The sequence below is a fragment of the Crassostrea angulata genome, chromosome 1 (genome assembly GCF_025612915.1).
Source record: "Crassostrea angulata isolate pt1a10 chromosome 1, ASM2561291v2, whole genome shotgun sequence".
NCBI classification, from domain to species: Eukaryota; Metazoa; Mollusca; class Bivalvia; order Ostreida; family Ostreidae; genus Magallana; species Magallana angulata.
In genome coordinates, this window is record NC_069111.1 from 10,919,242 (window position 1) to 10,942,552 (window position 23,311).

A 23,311-nucleotide genomic window follows, 5' to 3' on the forward strand; every position below is an offset into this window, starting at 1 on the left:
AAGTTGGATTCAGAAGCATACTACCGCCCCCCCCCCCCCCCCCCCCCCCCACGGATTACGATTTCCATGATTTTGGGAAATACTTTTTTCTCAATATTTCAGAGGATTAGTCTAGCCCCCCCCCCCCCCCCCCCCACTTTCAATTTGCTTCCGACGCCAGTGGAATATAGTCTTGATAAGGAGGCTAGGTGCACGGTCAACAGATGCATGGTCAGATCTACCTAAAATGTTAAGATACGATTTGTTTAACTATAAACATTTGTTTTAGTAAAAAATAAATCCATATATTTGACCTTATACATTTGGTATTTTTTTTATAAAGAACTTTTTTCAAGAGACATAAATGCTATTTATGTCTCTGTTTTCCTCTTAAGGAGATCAATACCTGCAGTCTGTAAAATGGTCACGACCACCGAACCCTCTTTTAAATATTAAATAACCACAGTCATCCAACCCTTTTATAACCATGTTTTAATATAACAAATCATCGTCTCCAATTTCAGAGAAAAATAACCTTTTAAATTTGTTCATCCTGATCCTGCCCAAATTTGCAGTTTCCCCCTCTGCTCTATATATGAATTTATCTAACTAATCTAAACTGATTTTTTAAGAGGGGGAGGTGCATATCGAGCCCCCCCCCCTTCCGCCATTTCATTCAGGGTGAGCTAAAACAGCTTCTCGTGAACTGAAATTTTTTATCATTTGAATATCCACTCATCCCACCCACCTACCCCTTTTATAATGGAAGTTCTGACTGATCCACAGATCTAAAGACGTAGGTCATAAACACTTTTGACATTCCCCTAGTCGAGAATTTCCGGCTGCGCATGTCCAATGGCTTCTCGCCATGTTGTCCTGTTTGTTTTGGAAGGCTGAGGTCATAGTACACTGACAATGTGCAACGCAGTTTGTTTAGAAGCTCAAAAATAGATCGACATTATCTTTCAAGGATTCTGGACTTCTTTGTGGGAAATAATGAAAGAGGTTTTGTCTCCAACACAGTTAAAACATTTAAAAGAGCATCAATATAGTGCTTCGGGACAGTCGCTTATCGAGCCGTGGTTTCAAGTCTTCTGGCGGTGGTTGATCGAACAAGTCCCTTTGACATGGGCCCCCAACAGCATCACTCTACTCGGTCTTGTAATCAACATTCTGACCACTCTACTGCTAGTTTTTTGTTCTCCAGACGGAGCAACCGAGGTAAATATTCTGGCCAATATCTATTTCCGGTTTATCTCATGAACATTTTTAGGGGAATTCTCAGGAGTTAGGAAAGTTTATCAACGTACAGCTGTTAATTTCTTTACGGATGACTGCTTAGGTTTAGTTATTTTGTTTTTGTGCTAATATTGCATCCAATATATTAACATGTAGTTAACAGCTGTAGATTGAACAACAATACTCTTTGGAAATGAAAGATCACATGAGACAGATGATTGAGTCATTGACCTTTAGACAGGAAAACTAAGCTTTCAGTTTTGCTGTGAAAACAAATTATTTCATATAGGACTAAATTTTAAATGCTGTTAAAATATAATAGAAGACACTATATACTTAATAGGCAGTAAATGATTTTCATGAGTTCAAAGAAATCTATTTATAAAGTATCTAGTTACACTGAAAGGGAATAGTTGTACAGGTTTAAATAAGACGTACATTATAATGTATATACTGGTACATGCTCTATATGGAAATGTTTTAAAGGAAAAAATGTGTACTTTAGTAGTTCCCATAAAAACTAATTGAATAAAGCCCATTGAATTTTGAAAAATTTATGTTAATAGCTTGGGTTTTATTACTTATTAATATCCGGGAAATTAAAGGTTTTTCCAAAAGATTATAGATCTGAAATTTAAACTATTCAAGATGAATATCCTGTTCATGAACTGAGTCAGTTGGATTACCCCGTATGTTATGGGTGGGGGTACCCACATCAAATCCACAAAATTTGAGCCACTACAAATTCCATGTATTATATAATTTTGAAACATTTCATAAAGAAGAAGAAAAAAAATAATATATAACATGTTATTAGTTATTATTTGTAGTTTTTCTTTGTTGCTAAAATAAGACTGTTCTTGACATGATATTCTAGTTATTTTTTGCATGTTATTTCATCAGCAGTCCATGTTGTATTACATAATTTGCTGTTGATAACTAGATTGCAAAACTTGTTTGTGGCTATTTATAGATAAAATTTGTCAATAATCTTAAAGATCTTAGTTAATGTATAAATAATATACATAATGTATAGTTTTGTATATGACTGTGTATACCACAGCCTGTAAAAGTGAATTTGCTCATTCATTTCTGTTTCGTTTTCAGTATTTGCCTGCACATTTCATTTTAGTTCATTGTTCATCCATATCGCATGCAACAAAGTGTGACAGACATTACATGAAGATACATAAGAACAAATAAATGAAATGGTAATGAACAAGAAATTCTACCATCTCACTTTCTTTTGTAGGCTCCAAGAATAGTGTACCTGCTATGTGCTGTGGGCCTCTTTATATACCAGGCTTTAGACGCAATTGATGGGAAGCAGGCACGAAGAACCAAGACCAACACTCCTCTGGGAGAATTGTTTGACCATGGGTGTGACTCCATATCCACGGGTAAGACTGTGGATAAGTTATCATAAGTAAGACAGTGCAAAAGTAAGACTATCCATATCAAAGCTGAACTCTACTCATATAAGGCATTGTCTGCCATATTTCTCTTTCATCTCCACTTTCCCTGCAACCCCTATATAAGCCATAACCTCTTAGCAGTTTAAAGTATTTTGCTTTAGAGGTCTCACTTGTGTGGATGTACATCTTACGTTACTCGGTCGCAATGAAATTATCAAATTTTATGCACCTTTTCCAAGCCAGAGAAATACTAACATCAAGCATAAAGGTTAATGCATTATTTACGAACAGAAAATGCACATGAAACAAGAAATAAATGTACAAAATCAAAGACTACTAAAGGAATTCTACAAAGTGGCAACAAGTGTCAGGTGTGCAGCTGGTTGTAAGTATGTAACAAAATCGAAGGGTTTATAAACCTGTGTGCAGGACTGAAGGGGCTTATTTTTGAGTTGTGTTTAGCTTTATGAAAGAATGTGGATAAATTCGACGTTAGATAAGTAAGACTGTTAATAAATCACTTAAAAGCTTAAATATTAATATAAAGATAAACTTAGAGACCTCTGTTGAAAGTAGGAGGTGATTTATCAGCTGATGGAGTAAACAAGTGGGTGTGTACGATATGTTAATTTTGTTTGATTGATGTGTCAATTATGACACTTTTCCTGTACTTTTATCTACTACTTGGTAAGGTATGTAATCCAATACAACAGATGGACAGCTTCCAAATACTCACTGTCAATTGCATTCACAGATTGACAATGTCATAACTACGTTAGGGAGTCCATGCAGCTATTTGTGACGACTGAAGGGAAGCTGGTCTTAATTAGGGTGTAATTAATGTATGTTATAATGTAGATTACATCCTGATTACCTACATAACAACTATCTGGGGTGATCATCAGATGATGTCAATGAACTTTGTTGCATCACATACATTTATAGAACACTGTCAGATCCATGTTATTTAGCTCACCTGGGCCAGATTAAATTTTACTAACGATAAGAGTATAGATTATGCATTTTCTGAGTATAGTCGAGATAAACATACCAAGGACTCAAATAATTAATAAATATGAAATCACTTTGAAATTTGACCCTAAATTGAAGGTCATAATTCTTGATGATTGACCTGTACCTGAGCGGTTGATGAATGCTATGAGGTTTTGTTGCAGTGTTTGTGAGCCTTGGGGTGACCATCGCCCTGGAGCTGGGTAAGGACGTATACTGGATGATGTTCAACGTCTTTCTGGGCCTGTTCTTGTTCTATATGGCTCATTGGCAGACCTACGTCACAGGAACTCTCCGATTCTCCCAGTAAGTACATGTATAACTCACTGACTTATGTCACAGGAGCATTCCAATTCTCCCAGTTAGTATTACTCACTGGTAAAGTACATCACATGCAGGTGCCCTCTAATTCTCCCAGTAAGTATAACTCTGTGGCTTGAGTATACAAAGACCCCACTTCAATAGTTAGAGCAATAGGGATGATTCTTGTCTTCTTTATTTAATTAAAATCATAAGTTTATTGTTGCAAATCAGTGTAAGTTGTTAATATATTTGACATACCTGTTAATACCATACAAATTAGAATAAAAGTAAAAGATAGTGAAGGAATAAATGTTGTTAAAAGAACCATACCATTGGCATGTTTTTTTCTTTGCTTAATTTAGGTTTGATGTCACAGAGACGCAAGTGATGATCATGACTTTACACCTGTTTAACTTTTTATTTGGATCTCATATATGGAGCTTTCAGGTAAAACTCAATAATACAAAATATTATTTAACAAATATACCAATCAAAATGACTGTTTTCCATTGACTAAAGACACACTGGATAGAAATATTTGAGATGAAACTCAAAAAACTGATTTCATCCTTTGTTTATAATATTTTAACATCTTGTACAGATTTTTTATGTCATGAAAGGAATTTTCATTTTTTGTTTTGTTTTGTTTTTTTTTTTGTTTAAAGGGGGAATAACTCAAATTTAAAGATATCAAACATGAAATTGAAATTTAAAGTAATTTCCCTTTTAACATGGCATGTAGCAGTATATATGTAATGGCCAGATGGGGCTGTTCCCGAGAAACTAAACATACATGCAAATTTATTTTGCATAAGCCTATGTTTCATTCAGTGCCTTAGTGTGAACCTTTGTAATTTCCAAAATATAACCCTGAAAACAGCCATCTTTATAGAACTTTGCTTTACTTTGCAGCTTCCCGTGCTGGGAATTCCGCTACGTCAAATTGTAGTGTACCTGAGCCTCGTTCCGGCATTTTTACAGTTTTACAACAACATAGCCATCATTCTGCATGGTGGTACTGGGAAAAATAAATCCACAATAGCTGTGAGTTATACTGTAATGTTATAATAGGCCACTAGGCTACTAAAAGATATCACAGCAATTCTCCGGCATGTTTGGTTTAAAATTTATGCTGAAATAGAAACAGTTAATATTCGAATGCCATTTTCAAAATGTAAATTAGTGATGCTTTGTAACTTAGATATTTAAGGATTAATTTAATTTCTACCTATGCTATATGATATAATCAATATAATTTAACTTGGGCAGTTTACCCTGTATACTGTTAATTCCTATTTAAACGCGAGGAATTTATAGCTCCGTAAAATCGTGAGAAGCGGTATCGTGACTTTACAATCATGCTTTTAATTTTCTGACATTGGTAAACAACATGAAACTATGATAAAATTTCTGCTTTCCCAATTTTATTTTCTTGCAATTAGATGGAAACTGTAGTACTCACATATAATAAGGAATCTACAGTATTCAAAATTTAAATGTAACATTACGCAAATTAATATGCTTTGCATATTGTTGTATTATGACATAGGCAAGATATGTTAAACAATATAAATGAATTTAATTAGCCAATCAAATGAAATGTCACAATCTTATTAGAATTGAATTATTTGTAGATTACTGGAATAATTTTTGATGTGTTACTGTTTGTAGGGAACCAGTACCATATTTCCTGTGTTTCCAATAGGAATCGTGATAACATTAGCCGTGGTGATAGCCCACAAGTCTCCTTCTAATTTATATGAAAACCATCCAAGTCTCTACCTCCTTAGCTTTGGTATACTGTCAGCAAAAGTCATCAACAGATTAATAGTAAGTACTGTCAGCAAAAGACATCAACAGATTGATAGTAAGTACTGTCGGCAAAAGTCATCAACAGATTAATAGTAAGTACTGTCAGCAAAAGTCACCAACAGATTAATAGTAAGTACTGTCGGCAAAAGTTATCAACAGGTTAATAGTAAGTACTGTCGGCAAAATTCATCAACAGATTAATAGTAAGTACTGTCGGCAAAAGTCATAAACAGGTTAATAGTAAGTACTGTCGGCAAAATTCATCAACAGATTAATAGTAAGTACTGTCAGCAAAAGTCATCAACAGATTAATAGTAAGTACTGTCGGCAAAAGTCATAAACAGGTTAATAGTAAGTACTGTCGGCAAAAGTCATAAACAGGTTAATAGTAAGTACTGTCGGCAAAAGTCATCAACAGATTAATAGTAAGTACTGTCGGCAAAAGTCATAAACAGGTTAATAGTAAGTACTGTCGGCAAAAGTCATCAACAGATTAATAGTAAGTACTGTCGGCAAAATTCATCAACAGATTAATAGTTAGTACTGTCCGCAAAAGTCATCAACAGATTAATAGTAAGTACTGTCCGCAAAAGTCATCAACAGATTAATAGTAAGTACTGTCGGCAAAAGTTATCAACAGGTTAATAGTAAGTACTGTCGGCAAAAGTCATCAACAGATTAATAGTAAGTACTGTCGGCAAAATTCATCAACAGATTAATAGTTAGTACTGTCGGCAAAAGTCATCAACAGATTGATAGTAAGTACTGTCGGCAAAATTCATCAACAGATTAATAGTAAGTACTGTCGGCAAAATTCATCAACAGATTAATAGTAAGTACTGTCGGCAAAAGTCAAACAGGTTAATAGTAAGTACTGTCGGCAAAATTCATCAACAGATTAATAGTAAGTACTGTCAGCAAAAGTCATCAACAGATTAATAGTAAGTACTGTCGGCAAAAGTCATAAACAGGTTAATAGTAAGTACTGTCGGCAAAAGTCATAAACAGGTTAATAGTAAGTACTGTCAGCAAAAGTCACCAACAGAGTAATAGTAAGTACTGTCGGCAAAAGTCATAAACAGGTTAATAGTAAGTACTGTCGGCAAAAGTCATCAACAGGTTAATAGTAAGTACTGTCGGCAAAAGTCATAAACAGGTTAATAGTAAGTACTGTCGGCAAAATTCATCAACAGATTAATAGTAAGTACTGTCAGCAAAAGTCATCAACAGATTAATAGTAAGTACTGTCGGCAAAAGTCATAAACAGGTTAATAGTAAGTACTGTCGGCAAAAGTCATAAACAGGTTAATAGTAAGTACTGTCGGCAAAAGTCATCAACAGATTAATAGTAAGTACTGTCGGCAAAAGTCATAAACAGGTTAATAGTAAGTACTGTCGGCAAAAGTCATCAACAGATTAATAGTAAGTACTGTCGGCAAAATTCATCAACAGATTAATAGTTAGTACTGTCCGCAAAAGTCATCAACAGATTAATAGTAAGTACTGTCCGCAAAAGTCATCAACAGATTAATAGTAAGTACTGTCGGCAAAAGTTATCAACAGGTTAATAGTAAGTACTGTCGGCAAAAGTCATCAACAGATTAATAGTAAGTACTGTCGGCAAAATTCATCTACAGATTAATAGTTAGTACTGTTGGCAAAAGTCATCAACAGATTGATAGTAAGTACTGTCGGCAAAATTCATCAACAGATTAATAGTAAGTACTGTCGGCAAAATTCATCAACAGATTAATAGTAAGTACTGTCGGCAAAAGTTATCAACAGGTTAATAGTAAGTACTGTCGGCAAAATTCATCAACAGATTAATAGTAAGTACCGTTGGCAAAATTCATCAACAGATTAATAGTAAGTACTGTTGGCAAAAGTCATCAACAGATTAATAGTAAGTACTGTCAGCAAAAGTTATCAATAGATTAATAGTAGGTACTGTCGGCAAAAGTTATCAACAGATTAATAGTAAGTACCCAGATAAATAGTAAGTACTGTCAGCAAAAGTTATCAACAGGTTAAATTTAGTACCCTGATTAATAGTAAGTACCTAGATAAGTAGTAAGTACATGTACTTTAAGCTGTTTTATAGTAAAATGTTAATCCATTAAAGGGGCATGGTCACAATTTTGGTCAAATTTTATTTTTCTATTTTTATTGTTTACAATGCTTTTGCCGACTTTTGCATTTCTAATGATTAAGGAAAATTTGAGTATCAGTCGTAGAGTTATAAGCAAGATACAGAGTTTACAATTCTTTGTCTTTTGCAGTTTTCTTCGCAGATGATTTCAAGGAAGGGGAGCATAAGTGTTTTACAAACATCTCTTGTTGGTAAATGAATTAAATTATGCATCTGCTTTAATTTTTTTACAGGTAGCTCACATGACAAAGAGTGAAATGGATTTGCTAGACTTGGGCATTGTAGGTCCTCTGTTGCTCTTCGTGAACCAATACTTCAACTGTTTAGTAAATGAAACGCTGGTCCTGTGGATTTGCTTTGTAAGTACTTATATTTGATCATATGATGTAGAGTCTTTCAATACTCTCTGTATCAAATGTTGTCACCAGTTACAATCAAGAGTAGTGTGAGTATACGAACAGGAAGTACAAATCTATTGTTTTTGAAGGACTCGGTGTTAAATTTCATCTCCTTTTCCCAATTCTGGCTCTAAATTATATTAAATGTAGAATACATTTCTCATCTAGTAAATACACATTTTTTCTCTTTAGTATTAAGGTCTATTGCAAGGGAGATAACTCAAAATAGATAAAACTTTTATGTACTGCAGTATTAGTGCTGAAGTTGTATGATCTTTAAACATGATTTAGATTTTTTTTTTAAAAATCACTAGTATAATCACTTAAAGAGAAAAACTGTATATGAATGACCCGAGGGATGATCAACCAATTATGATTAGGCTCTTCTTTACTTTCAGATTTACGTAATACAGGACATTATCCGCTATTGTATGGCCGTGTGTCAACAGATTTGTCAATTTTTAGGGATATATTGTTTTGATATTGTTACGCCTTTTCCTAAAAAGACCACCAAAAATTCATGAGAGGAATCACCGGCAGCAAGCAAACAAACCAGATGATTGGATAGTAGAGACGTGTGCAAGAAACACCTGCCGAAATGTTTTATTCTTTTTACATATTTATGTATGAAAAGTGTGTACAATCATTTTATTTTTTTAATTTTTGGTACAAGTGATGCATTCATTGGTCAGGGTTTTATTTATAGCTTGTGGAGTAATCTTAGAATAGTAATCCAGTATTTCTATCCACTCTCTCAATAGGCTAGTCTTTAAAGGTGGCATGCTCAGACATTTATATATAACCGGTATTGGCATACAACATTCAATAGGTTATTTTTTCATTTTAAGAATGTTTTGAATGGGTATTTTTATAAATTTTTTTTTGGATATGATATGGATTGTTTAGCTTTTTATCCACTCTCAAAGCCTGTATTCCAAACAATGCAACTTGATATTGAACTAGTTGGTGTCAACTGTGCTTTCCATTGTGTGTAAAAATGTACTTGGAAGTTGTACAATGGTTATGATGACTTAGATCAAACTTGTCCCTCAAGATTGTGAAAGGTTGTTTCATTTTATTCTGATTCACTCCTCAGGGAAAATGGCCAGGTCCTCCTGTTACCAAAATCTCAAATAATTACTACTGTAAAAGAAAAGTGCATAAATTTGAGGTCTTTACTTGGATGTGAGGCTGAGTATTGACTCGAGGAAAGTTGGTGACGGTGGGGCCAGACTGCTCTGGATACTGTATGCCTTTGCGACCTTCTAGGTGCTTCTTAGTCACAAATATTTGGACAGAACTTATATTATATGTAAATGTAACTGATTTGTTTTAGTATTCAGTCATGATATGAGTGGGGAAAAAATTAATACTGGTGAATAGCAAAATAAATAAGATGTTGTATGCCAATGAAAGTTGGCTTAAGTACTGGTAGATGGAATGAACAAGAGTTTGAAATTGTCCTTGTAGGACTTGCATTTCTGAACAGATCAACCTTATCCACTTTGAATTTTTTTTCGTAAATTTAGACATGTGCTTCTTTGAATGGACTGCAACACAAATTTTCCAGAATATTTCTTCCAAGCTGCTGTATGCAGTACTGAAATTTCAGTGGTTATTATCCAATTTGAATTATTTCTATAACTTTAGAGGCCTTTAAATGTTTTCTTGTATGTGTGGATTGCAACACATATTCTTTAGAATATTTCTTGCAAGATGATGTAAGAGGAAGTAATAGTTTTCATCCTGAAATTATGTGTAAATATCAAAATGTGTAGAATTGTGTTTTGTATTGCCTGTGTTAAGTCAGCAATTTTATTGAGCTCAGGAGTGATACAGGTAGATCAAAAAAAAAATTCACACAGGCTTTAATTGTGAACTTTAATTTATATTTTTTTATATGTAAAGGCCATGTGATGTGCTTTTGATCTATTTACAATGTAAATTGTAACATTTTTTTTTTTGGGGGGGGGGTGCTACAGTCAGACTAGTAGATTTATAAGTGCTGCATGTGTTACAATATGATATCCACAAAAAAAAATTGTGAAATTACTTGAACCTGATAAGGTAAAAGAATGTACCCCTAGACAATGGCCGCATATTACAAATTTGAAAAACTTAGAAATATTTGCAGTGTGATAACATGATCCTCAATATACACAATTTATACAAAACAATTTATTCTAAGCTGTTATAAACTCTATCAGTAGATTTCACTGATATTTATTGAAACATTCTGTAATTTATTAATAATTATTGGAATTTGGTTGTAGTGGTGGCCACTTTTATAATATGCTGCCAAAGTACCATCAACTGTGATCCAACAGTGCCCTTGAATTATTGTTCATTAAACAACCTATGAAGAGTGTTGTTAATACTCAGTTGCATCATTAGAATATTTACCGGTTTACAATGATTTTTTTGTTCAAATGTTTCTTTTTTTCTAAACTAAAACTGATCTTAGGTCAGCACTCAACAGATCCTTTTTTATGTTCGGCTAAATAACAAGACAAGTCCCATAACCCATTATAAGCCAGTATCTTTTTTACTCTTTAAATTTTACTTGAGTTGTTGACTAATCATTGACATTTATCTTTGGTACGTGTACGTTTGATCAATTAAGTTTCATATGGGGGGAGGGAATCATTAACATATGTCAGAGAAAGTTTCCTGAATATTTAATAGATTAAGTCCCAATGCAGGGTATTAGTGAATTTAACTTACTACATGTATATCTGTGTTGTCTCTTCTTTTATTACAATACATTAAAACAATTGTCTCCGTGTGATTTAACAAATTATGGACATTCTGGCCTCTAATATGATAGATACACAGGCAAGAATAGATTGAAAATTTCAAGGATTTCAGCAAATATTAATGCCTCTTAGTAGAAATGATACAGAAGATGTAAAAAATATTATACTGTAAAATCCAAGTACAGGTATGATATGCATCATTTTTTATTCACGATTGACCAGATGAGAACTTATCTGCTGTGATCAAGCTATGATCATTAATCAACACCAAATGTTGTTTTTTATTGTCAAGAAGTGTGTTTTAACAGCGATAAATACTGAGCAAAGGTGACACAGTACTTGCTCATCTTGTGGTTATGTATCTAACATATATAATACTATCATTCGAAACATTTGGACTGGCCATTTTTTTTTCTGTTACAGTATTTTAAATAGTCCTCAGCATGTTGAATGCATTGTTTTGTATGGGGTACAATATATGTACCAATATTTAATTGTTTGATGGTAACTATTTTATAAAATCATTTGATGGTTTTCTTACTTTTACTCTCATTTTGTTTTGATTGATCTTTATGATTTGATTTTTATCTTGCTTTTAACAATCTATAGGATTTTTTGTGTCTCTGTATTAGCTATTCATATTATCCCCATTATGTTCTGCAAGAGTTGATCGGGAGGTGTGTCTGTGATTTTATTTCATCAAAATACAATAAATATATTATTTCATGTGCTTGACACATATGTGTGTTTTTAATATTAAAAATATTGTGACCAGGCAACTGATTTCCTTTCATAAAGGAGTTTGTGTACAATATAACAATAAAGAAGTGTTAATTCACATGAGAGTATACCTATTGTATTTTAAAAGAATAACATACCGTACTTCAGAGTAACAAACTAACCTTATACCGTACATGAAGTCCAGGCTATTGCACACATTACTTTACTGGATTTAAGCACTGTGGTGATATGAAATGGTTTCAGTTTGAGCTCAGAAATTTTAGTTATGGATATATTTACCCAACTCGGTATCAAATTCTCTTGGAGTATACTAGTATCTCAAACTATTCTCTAGCTAACTGATTTTAATTTTTTTGTTAGGAGCTTTAATTAATTTGAATTATTATTATCAGCTCAAATTTCCATTGTATATCCATTAAATATTTAGTGAAATAAATTGGGTTCACTATCTTATTAATGAGACAGTCTACATGACTACATGCTATAATTAACAACCTGAACAATCAAAATATACTTTGATAATTAAAAATAATATCCCAAAATGTTGCCTTTAAATGAAAGAGAAGACTTTTTTATTCAAAACAAAACTTTATTATATAATGAAAACAATACATTCAAAACAAATTTTATGCTTGCTTCTCCAATAAAAAAATGCATACTTAATTTCTGTAAAAGCGTAGTCTACAACAGAAAACCCAAAAACTATGTAACATAAATCAGTTCTAAACAAGCACACACTGGGAGTGGGGTTTAGGAACGTATGAGGGACGTCCTAACTAGCAGGATTCAGTCTCCATACTTAACCCCGTTCAAAGTAAAAGGATAAGAAAAACCTCTAGATATTGGCCTACCCTAAACACACGATATGAGTTTTGATTAAATTGAATGATAATAAAATGTACAAAAATGTGATAAGGAAACAGGACGGTAAAACTGATTATATTGCATGTTTGTGAGACAATCCAGTTTCATAGTTGCCAAGTGTCCGCCTTGTAAACTTATTCCAAAAACAAAAATTTAAGTATTTATAGCTTAATTACCCGCATTCTTTTTTAACTTCTGTAAGTTTCTGAGCCGAAAATTTTAGATTATAATGCGTCAGACAGCTTCTCAATTTTTATCACAATAACTGAAAAGGGGCAACACAATATTTTTCTCCCCTTACTAACAACTCAAAAATTTAATTTTATTTTTTTTCAATATGAATACATTATTAATCAATGAGAAAACATTTAATCTGAAGCAACGCTTCCTGAGAAACATTGGTTTAAAAAATGTTATTTTAAGAATAAATTTCATTTTGATTTTAAAAAGGTTGATGTAATACTTACATGAAAGCCAATACCAAAGCAAAGAAATTACTGGTATCTTTATCGTTATAAAACAATTTTGGCAAGTTTTAAAATATGCATAAATCAAAAAAAAGGTTTGGTTTTCTTTTATGAATATTCAACCTTCTGTTACAAACATACACAACATCTATCTACCTTCTACATTACTGAGATTCTTACAATTCAAAAGCACCATCTACAAACTGAAATGGCAACAAGAGATTCCATCTTAACATCTTGTACACTATCAAATATATACAGCAAAACTCGAATATAACGAACATGGATATAGCGAATTTAAGGCTTATTTATGTCTCGGCAACACTGTTATTTAAACCTATATATAATTACCGCATATAACAATCATGGCTATAAGATACGTACATAAAATTCTCAAATTACCTGGTACTGTATTATACAGATTTATTTTTTAAATGAAGTGAATAGATAATGTCGACAATTTTTCTATAAATGACGGTTATATTGATTTTATAACTTACATCAGTTTAAGAACTGACAGCTTATTATTTATAACAGATTTGCTAAAAGATTTCTTATGAATTCGTTATGAATATAATGAATTACAGTTATAGAGAAGTTTTTTCCATGGTCCCTTCGCTATAAACAAGTTTTGCTGTATATTAAAAAAAACCTCCAAAAATTGTGAATATTGATTGATAAATAAATCTCTTAGATATATACATCAACATCATCATCAGAGTATTCAGAGAAAAAAGATATGATCTTGTAAATTTTGTAAAGGAATGCTAGTAAATAATAAAGGTACTGGATTTCAGAAAAACTGATTGTCATAATCTTTAGTCTCATAATCTCATATTCATCTTAAACATTTGAAATTCAGATCTTAAAGTGTCATATTTTAAAGGAATGTTGATTCACACAACATTAAAATTGAAAAATAAAAAGCAGTGTAAATTACACAAGAACTGGTTTCCCTACCGTTGGATTAAACATATTTTGATGAATTTTTTAAAGTGGTTTAAAACTGACTACTATTTTCAACACAATATCAAAGGTTTTGCGATCCAATGTGATTTTCTCCAAACAAATAAAAAATTAATTAAAAAATAAAGCAGCTTTCAGAATCCAATTCCTAAGAGCATTGGCAAAGGACAATTACTTCCCAACTTTTGCAAGTTTAATAATTTCATAAAAACTGTTCATAGAAAAATCCTCAAAATAAAAGAGAGCATTTAAAAATTATTTACTCTCATGGATCTTTCATTCACAAACAAACCTAATAAATAGTGTGTCCTATTCTAACCTGAAAAAAAAAATGGGTTGTGGGTATTAAGACAAAAAACAATCATTTTATTGAAAATATTTATCCAGATTTATTCTTTTTTATCTGATGAATTTAGTGTTTCCTTAGATCAGAAAAGACGAAAAGACAAAGAGACCAAAGGATTTCAGACAATGAACCAACAAAAATACAGTAATTATCTTCCATAAAATCATGTTAATGATTCATGTATGATTCGTTTTTATTAATTAGGGGTTATTCATGATCTAGAAACACGGTACACACTATTCATTTCAGTCATGGCAATATACTTAGCTTCAACTCCTCTCTCTCAATGGCTAGCACACACAAATGTTACAGTGATCGATGTATATTGTTGTTTTAAACAAAATGATCTATCACTCGGTGTTATAAATATGACCAGAAAACACGGTGCAAGAAATCCGACGAATAACACAGAAAAATAAAAAATAATCAGATATTATATGCACTTAATTAATAAAAAAACAGACTCAAATATCACAGATGCACTGCTTCTATATACAGTGGTCACCAAGCCAACATACTGAGTAAATTATCATTTATGTTTACATGTTTTACCAAAAATACAATTAAGTACACGTACAGGAAACGTAAAACAATTCCCCAAACCTTTTTTAATTTTGCCGTTTTTTTTTTTTTGTTACTATAAGTCTGCGTCTGACACAAATCAAAATAATACTGAGACTATGACTACTTGTAAGATCAACTTTCCTGAGGAGAAATAAAAGCCATTCTTCAGTCAGTGGATTGTGACTTTTCATCTTTCACTGAATCTGTATCTGTCGAATCAGGCCACAGTCTCCACTACTCCACAGGGACTGACCATTCATGTTTCACTCTTCCATACTACAAACAAAGAGAAAAAATGTCAACAGTATATACATTACAAAATGTTAAAGTAAAGCATTTTTATCAATCAGTGTGTTATAGACTAGTTACCTGTATGTCTAGCAGTGTGTAGTACATTAGTTACCTGTGTGTCTAGCAGTGTGTTATAGACTAGTTACCTGTATGTCTAGCAGTGTGTTATAGACTAGTTTAATACCTGTGTGTCTAGGAATGTGTAGTACACTAGTTACCTGTGTCACTGTGTCTAGTAGTGTGCTGTAGACTAGTCTCTGTGTGTCTAGTAGTGTGTTGTATACTAGTTACCTGTATGTCTACCAGTGTGTTGTACACAAGTTACCTGTATGTCTACCAGTGTGTTGTACACTAGTTACCTGCATGTCTAGAAGTGTGTTGTACACTAGTTACCTGCATGTCTAGCAGTGTGTTGTACACAAGTTACCTGTATGTCTAGCAGTGTGTTGTACACTAGTTACCTGTATGTCTATCAGTGTGTTGCACACAAGTTACCTGCATGTCTACCAGTGTGTTGTACACAAGTTACCTGCATGTCTACCAGTGTGTTGTACACTAGTTACCTGTATGTCTACCAGTGTGTTGTACAGTAGTTACCTGTATGTCTAGCAGTGTGTTGTACACTAGTTACCTGTATGTCTAGCAGTGTGTTGTACACTAGGTACCTGCATGTCTAGCAGTGTGTTGTACACTAGTTACCTGTATGTCTACCACTGTACACTAGTTACCTGTATGTCTAGCAGTGTGATGTATACTAGTTACCTGTATGTCTAGCAGTGTGATGTATACTAGTTACCTGTATGTCTAGCAGTGTGTTGTACACTAGTTACCTGTATGTCTACCACTGTACACTAGTTACCTGTATGTCTACCAGTGTGTTGTACAGTAGTTACCTGTATGTCTAGCAGTGTGTTGTACACTAGTTACCTGTATGTCTACCACTGTACACTAGTTACCTGTATGTCTACCACTGTACACTAGTTACCTGTATGTCTACCACTGTACACTAGTTACCTGTATGTCTACCACTGTACACTAGTTACCTGCATGTCTAGCAGTGTGTTGTATACTAGTTACCTGTATGTCTAGCAGTGTGTTGTACACTAGTTACCTGTATGTCTACCAGTGTGTTGTACAGTAGTTACCTGTATGTCTAGCAGTGTGTTGTACACTAGTTACCTGTATGTCTAGCAGTGTGTTGTATACTAGTTACCTGTATGTCTACCAGTGTGTTGTACAGTAGTTACCTGTATGTCTAGCAGTGTGTTGTACACTAGTTACCTGTATGTCTAGCAGTGTGTTGTACACTAGTTACCTGTATGTCTACCAGTGTGTTGTACAGTAGTTACCTGTATGTCTAGCAGTGTGTTGTACAGTAGTTACCTGTATGTCTAGCAGTGTGTTGTACACTAGTTACCTGTATGTCTACCAGTGTGTTGTACACTAGTTACCTGTATGTCTACCACTGTACACTAGTTACCTGTATGTCTAGCAGTGTGATGTACACTAGTTACCTGCATGTCTACCAGTGTGTTGTACACTAGTTAGCTGTGTGTCTTGCAGTGTGTTGTACACAAGTTACCTGTATGTCTAGCAGTGCATTGTACATTCTCATTGTGAGTGGAGCTCCTTTTGACATGGTAGGAATGTCTAGCCATTGAGATTTGTACAGAATCTTCTCCACAGGACAAACAACACAGGCTGTGCCTGCTCCAAAGAACTCCTTCACCTAAAAGTCAAGTTGTGTCACACAAATTTAAAAAATCTGGGGATTACCTTACAATTTCAGGTTTTCTTAATTCTACACATGTCATATTTGTTAACTTTATTCAATTCTGTACATTGTATACACTGTTTAATATGGTTTATTTTAAACTAAGTGTAGAATAATGTAATGCAAATCCTCTGCATGCATGATACATATACATACCCTGTTTTCATTCAATCCTTTGACTAAATCTTTCATAGTGTATTCTCGCTCTGACACCTTGAATTCTCCCTATGAAGCAAGAGACACATTATTCAGTACACATTTTACCTTTCTAAAAAAAATTCATAATATAAAAAGTTATGAAAGCTTAGGATAGCACCAAATGTCAAATCATTAAGATCAACTGTATAACACTGAACTTTAATCTAAGTGACATGTACACATGAAATTAAACAAGAAGTAGAATATTTTGGCAGTATTGTTTAGAGGCCTTTCTGCCTTACCCATGATTTGGCCAGCTCCAGCAAACTTTTTCTGGTCACCCCCGGCAACACCAACCCATTCAGGGGACATGTCACCAACTCATCCTCTGTCAATGCAAAACGTTACTGATTACCTTAACGTAGAGCTATTAATCTACAACCATATCTGAAGAAGCTATGCCATTTTCCTTTCCAGACATAAATTCCATAATGAGGCTCACATTGTATGTTATATAACGGAACTTAAGACTTTATTGCAGTAACCTTCCTCAGGTTTTGATCACAAAGTTCTTGATATCTTAAATCACATAGAGGAGCTACAATAATTGCTTCATGCACCACTTTCAATGCACATATACTACGAAAAATAAAAATGTTTACTTAAAAACCAGCGAAGTTTAAAGCATGATGTTAGAAGCTGATTTCTTATGAATTTACCTCCTTGCTCATTGGTCCAGAACATGAACAGATTCATGGCTCCGACCTCGGTGATCTGTTCCTCCTCCCCGAACAGCCAGAGTACCTGCTGACAGCCCTTGGCCGCTGCTTCCTGCTGGATAAACATGGTGGGGGCATAATTACTGAAAGAAACAGCAGCGCAATGCTTCTTTAGATCTCCATAGTATACATACATAACAGAATCTCAATCCATTCAGTTAGGCAACTGAATGTCCACATTCATCTTAATCTAGCAGCAGGACTGTACCTTCTCTACTCCAGCATCAGAAACTGTGGTTAGTCTCCCAATATATGCTTACTAACCATGGGCCAACTCATTGAAATTCTCGTTTATGACTATATGCATGTGTAAACATAAACTGGATTTGGAAGATTTCCATCACACATGTGTGAGGAACCAATCAAAACAGTGCTTTTCAAGAGGATGAAAAACTTTTAATGAGTACTAAAGATTCCTTATTTTACATGATTACTTAATTTCGCAAATCCAACCGTTTTGCAAAACACTGCAAAAATATAAAATCTCAAAAGCCAAATTTATCATATAGCGCACATCTATCTGAAAAATAAAGGCGAGATTTTGAAATTAGTGAGAGTTGCTTCTCCCAATTTTATGCAGATATTACCTGTAATTCCATTTAATTAGGAATGTATAGTTTGCCTATGGTCAGTATGTACATATGCAAGACTTGCCATGGATTTCTGATGATGCTCCATAATAAAGCTATCCCATTGTCCCCCCCATCCATTCTGTCCCTATACCTACCATCCCATCTTAAAGTTTCCACTTCCTCCCGGCCACGCTCGGACATATTTTGGGTCAGCCAACAGGGATACTGGTTTGAGTCCGGTGGGGTAGTACGCTCCCACTGGACCAACCAACACAAACAGCAGGGCCTCCTTAGGGGCATCTACTCGTAACACGCCCTGTCACAACAAAATAAGGTACAGCTTTTATCTTTCAAATAAAAACCACCATAGAAAACAAAAACTTTATTATTTCAAAGTACCACATATTATTGGGATCAAATAAAGGTTGCTAAAGATGTACAAGACAAACCTCTGTTCCTATCAGAGTGGGTCTGATGTAGAGGGAAGCCTTATTAGAGTTGGGTACCCAGTCTTTTTCAATGCTAACCAATTTTTTGATGCACTCGATGAGTTCATTTCCATCAAAAGTCTGAAAGAAAAAAGTAAGTCTACGCTCATTAGTGGAGCAAAATACTTTTCAAAAATTTGCTTTATCACATTTCAGAAAAAAAGAATTCATAATGTAGTATTAAATATTAAAAATTTGCAGACAGTAAAAATAATTCTAGACAGATTTGAACCATCGACTTAACCTTACAGGAAGTGAGGACCGCGTGGCTGAGCTCAACATTCGGGCCATGTTCTCCGTCGGCCGAAATAGATTCACCCTTCCATCCGTTGTTTTGTAAGCCTTCATTCCTTCAAAAAGCTGTAAATAAACAACAGAAACTCTTCTTCACAACACAAAAGTAGCATACATTAGGCCAAAATAAAATTATTGTTGGTTGGAATTGCCTCACACCTCATTAAATACCCCCAGCTGATAAAATTTTATTAGCCAAAAAAAAATTAACTTTTTTCATATGGAAATTTTTTTTTACCTATTATGAATTAGTTAAACTTAAAGTTTGAAAAAATCCCTCCCTCCCTCCTGGATCGAAAAAATCCTCCAGACAGCAATTCCAAACAAATATTATTTTAAGGATTGCCTTACAGTAAAAGAATAATAAAGAGAAAGTAAAGAAATTAAGGACAAAGAATGTGATGTTATGTGTAGTAAAAGGTTGGGTATATGATAATTTTCAGCATAAAAACATTTTTATCACTTTGTTATAAAAGAAAACTTATCACCATCTGAATTAAAGATCTTCAGTTGCAAGCTTGGGTTGAAGAAGTGAATAAAATAGAATAATCAATTTCTGAATAAAACTCGAGCTTTTCGTTTCTTAAGTACCAGTAAAGTTTCAAAGAAGTGTGTTTCACTTCATATAATGCTATTCAAAAATTCAAAACAAAATAATTCCAATTTAAAACTCAGACTAGGGCAAGATGCCAAACCAAATTTCTCTGTCATATTTCAACCATGTCTATGTAGATGTGCTAATAAAGCTTTAATAAAGTATTTCTTTTCAACCCAAGCAAATGATGCATATTATTTACCATTTTATCGTTAATAAACTACCGTAGTTGCTTTTTGACATGGGTGGGTGAAGACTGGTAATGAAACGAGTGCTTCCCTTAAAAAGAAGAATTCTGAGAAAAAGAGAAAGTATTTACCTCCGTGGCATAGTGGAAACATTTGGCACCTGGATGGAGGTTGAGGTTGTGTACTGGGGATATCTGGGGCTTCCCCCAGCCACTGCTGGCTGACCAGCTAACCTCCATCATGTGGTCACTGAAGCAATGACCAAACGCCACGCTGTCCGGATCATCCGGCTTCGGCTTTGGGGAGGTAGTCAGCTGTATTTGTAGATCTGAAAACTGGTAAACATAGTAGACGTTCAAAGCAAAGTCTGAGAAACCAGAGTGGGAAAAACCAATTGGAGCGGTTCTACTAAAAGCATCACTACAGGGTCATTTTTCTTTAGAAAACAAGACTAATAATTATAATAATATTCCAAAGATTTCCCCTAAGTTTTTAGACAAACAGTTCCCAATTAGATTGAGAAGAAAAAGATGATTTGCTGAAATGAAACATTGTACAAGTGATCTAAAGTTTACTCTTCCCCTAAAATCAAAAGTAGAGTCAAAGGGAAAAATATGACATGACACACACTTTTACCACCCTATCCATTACAAATGTCTCACATTAACTAAAATTTAAAAAGAAACTAGAGAAAGTAGCACTTCGAATTACAATGTGAAACAGTTAAGACATAAATTAATAGTTTTATTAATAGAATAAATGTTGACATGAAGTAGAACCATTCTGATAGGGCCTTGGACTTTCAGTAGGACTTAACTATCTATTTCTGGCTTAAAAAAACAAGTTAAAATGACATCGATTGAGTAGTATTATCGCAAAAGCCAGACAAATCTTGTTGATTTCAAAGAGCCATGGTTGAGTGGCCTCCAACGAAATAGACAGGCCTAGGTTACATTGCCTTTGAGACAACTACCCAAAGTCCAAGCTCTTGTTAAAATGGTTTCAGGTTCTAAAACTTGGTATCTATACCATTCCCAGATGGTAGGAAAAATTGGCTGAACCAAGAAGATAACTACAGACTTCAGAAATGGGTATCCTTACCTTGAATGTGCTGGAGGAGGCATATCTATACTGGCTCAATATGTGACATCGCTTCAGGGGCTGAATGTTCTTTAGCAAGTTCTGTGAAAACATCATGACAACATGCAGTAGAAACACTCAAGACACAGACGATTCAACAAATCTTAAATACTGGTAATACCGTAATACTAGATGCAACTGGTTTTTAAATGCATGGAAATTCTAGAGCAAATACATGTATTTAATTAAAGCACAGGTATACCAGGGGGGGTTTTTCTGCTGCATATAAATGATACAAGGCTTGATCAAAAAGTAATGCCACACATTGCATCTTGCTACTCATTAGAGCTGTAAGGTGAATATTTTAAAGTACAAATTTCTGTCATGATCGTACATGATTTTATCGAATTTGTGGCATTACTAAAGTCTTTTGGATCAACCCTCCTACCATACTTGGTGATTGATGAGCAGTTTTAAATTTGTTTCTCAAGCCAAGAGTCAGAATAAATCCATCATCAATCTATCCACAAATTTATTCTCATTTCACAAATGGAAATGATTTAGTTAATTAGTATATAAATCTGAATTATTTCAATTAGTATCATTCTACATGGCCTCATTTTACATGCAAATAATATGATATTTTTTTTCATTTGATGAATGCTCAATTAATAAGTTTTTAGTATGCTCTCATTGCTCTGAAAATTTTGACAAAAAGAACCTTCACAGGTAACCTAGGCAATTTAAAAATATTACTTTTTATATACACTTTCGTAAAGTAATACATTACATGTATGTATATTTATATCTCTTATCTATTATTTCCATCTATTCTTTGGACAAGAAAAGGGATGTGAAATGCTCAACATTCAACAATTTAATACAACTATAGCACTATTGAAAATAAACATAATTTACACAAAAAAAAGCTATGTGCATATAAAATTAAATACTTTGAACATTTAATAAGTTAATTTTATATTTAACTAATTGCTAGTATTAGTACATGTAGTTCACAACCAAGAGATCTGGATACATGTATATGGCATTATTGCATAGCCAAAATGAAAAGCTGCTTAAGCGTTATATTTACATATACAGTACTGTAAACGTATTATATTTGGCATGTACGATATTTTGCAGAAATGACTTTTTGAACAAGTTGGCGTGGATTATAATTAGCGTATTCCTGAATGTGACTACCGGTATTTTTATGCATGGCATTTAGCGATGTACTTGAATTAGCGGAACCTGCATTCCGCCAAAAGCGCTAAATAGAATACACAGCCAAATGTAGTACGTTTACAGTATTTTATGGTTGTCAAATTTACCACATCAAGAAAATCAGATGATCATCAAAATATACTAAACCTTGATCCAATTCATTGAACAATAATTGACAACACAAAATGAATCTTTTACACTACAAGTCTTAGATTGAAAGTTCTATCGTTAAAATGACAGATGTCCTACGGACCCGGTTTAACCTGTTATCTGAGTGTAGCCTGGTCACGGTAAAATCATTCTTTCTATACAAATCTATACTCCTTTAAGAATAACTCATATGGTACATATCATTTTGAAATATTAAAGGAATGTTGTCATATTTTCCCCATCAATATGATGCAGAGTACAGGTATATATCTACAAAAATATTTACACACTGCTGATAAGAAAGACATGTGAGTGAACTTTTATGTAAACATCAAACACACCTCCACGAAATAGACCAATCAGTGGTGAGATAGCGGCACACCTCCAAAAAATGGGGTCAGTTAGCAAATGCGACTTTTCTTTATAACACTATGTGATAATAGAAGAATTCACTGCTACACAGATAAATAATGCGCAAATCTCTAACTAATCTTAAGAATGTACAAAACAAAAATAAAAAAAGAAAACAAAACAATTATTTGCTTGTTAAAATCTTTTAGTAAAACTCTGATATCAGAACAAAGGAAAAAGGACAGCTGAATATTATGAAATAGAAATAAAAAATAAAACTAAATAATAAAAAGTTTCATCTAAAACACAGACCAATGCAACTTATTTGAGTTTGTATACAAATCTGTCTTCCTAATTCATGAATTTAAATAAATTAA

The 23,311-nt window shown here is 33.6% G+C and overlaps 2 protein-coding genes across 2 annotated transcripts in view; one reads left to right on the top strand and one right to left on the bottom strand.

The window, feature by feature from the left end:
* The first annotated feature begins 821 nt into the window (after positions 1-821).
* Positions 822-11,797, top strand: LOC128186962 (choline/ethanolaminephosphotransferase 1-like). Its single transcript, XM_052856961.1, has 8 exons — positions 822-1,200; positions 2,471-2,618; positions 3,809-3,950; positions 4,310-4,394; positions 4,860-4,991; positions 5,619-5,777; positions 8,142-8,267; positions 8,705-11,797. Exons 1-8 carry the CDS (start codon positions 976-978, stop codon positions 8,828-8,830), a joined length of 1,143 nt encoding a protein of 380 aa, XP_052712921.1. The 5' UTR covers positions 822-975; the 3' UTR covers positions 8,831-11,797.
* A 2,215-nt stretch (positions 11,798-14,012) lies between these two features.
* LOC128186987 (transcription factor SOX-5-like) overlaps positions 14,013-23,311 on the bottom strand; it is a 47,924-nt gene continuing 38,625 nt past the window's right edge. The window contains exons 10-19 of the mRNA XM_052856989.1: positions 21,231-21,311; positions 20,261-20,443; positions 19,302-19,412; positions 19,014-19,133; positions 18,720-18,880; positions 17,933-18,075; positions 17,516-17,601; positions 17,232-17,300; positions 16,884-17,030; positions 14,013-15,286 (exon numbers count right to left, since the gene is read on the bottom strand). Coding sequence (XP_052712949.1) covers positions 15,245-15,286; positions 16,884-17,030; positions 17,232-17,300; positions 17,516-17,601; positions 17,933-18,075; positions 18,720-18,880; positions 19,014-19,133; positions 19,302-19,412; positions 20,261-20,443; positions 21,231-21,311 — 1,143 coding nt within the window. The 3' untranslated portion in view covers positions 14,013-15,244. The remainder of the gene's footprint in view (positions 15,287-16,883; positions 17,031-17,231; positions 17,301-17,515; positions 17,602-17,932; positions 18,076-18,719; positions 18,881-19,013; positions 19,134-19,301; positions 19,413-20,260; positions 20,444-21,230; positions 21,312-23,311) is intronic.

Excerpts from the sequence above, each read along its gene's own strand:
- LOC128186962 (XM_052856961.1), top strand. The coding sequence starts at position 976 with ATGAAAGAGGTTTTGTCTCCAACACAGTTAAAACATTTAAAAGAGCAT. Across the intron at positions 1,201-2,470 it reads CTCCAGACGGAGCAACCGAG|GCTCCAAGAATAGTGTACCT; the intron begins GTAAATATTCTG and ends TTTCTTTTGTAG. Across the intron at positions 3,951-4,309 it reads GGAACTCTCCGATTCTCCCA|GTTTGATGTCACAGAGACGC; the intron begins GTAAGTACATGT and ends TGCTTAATTTAG.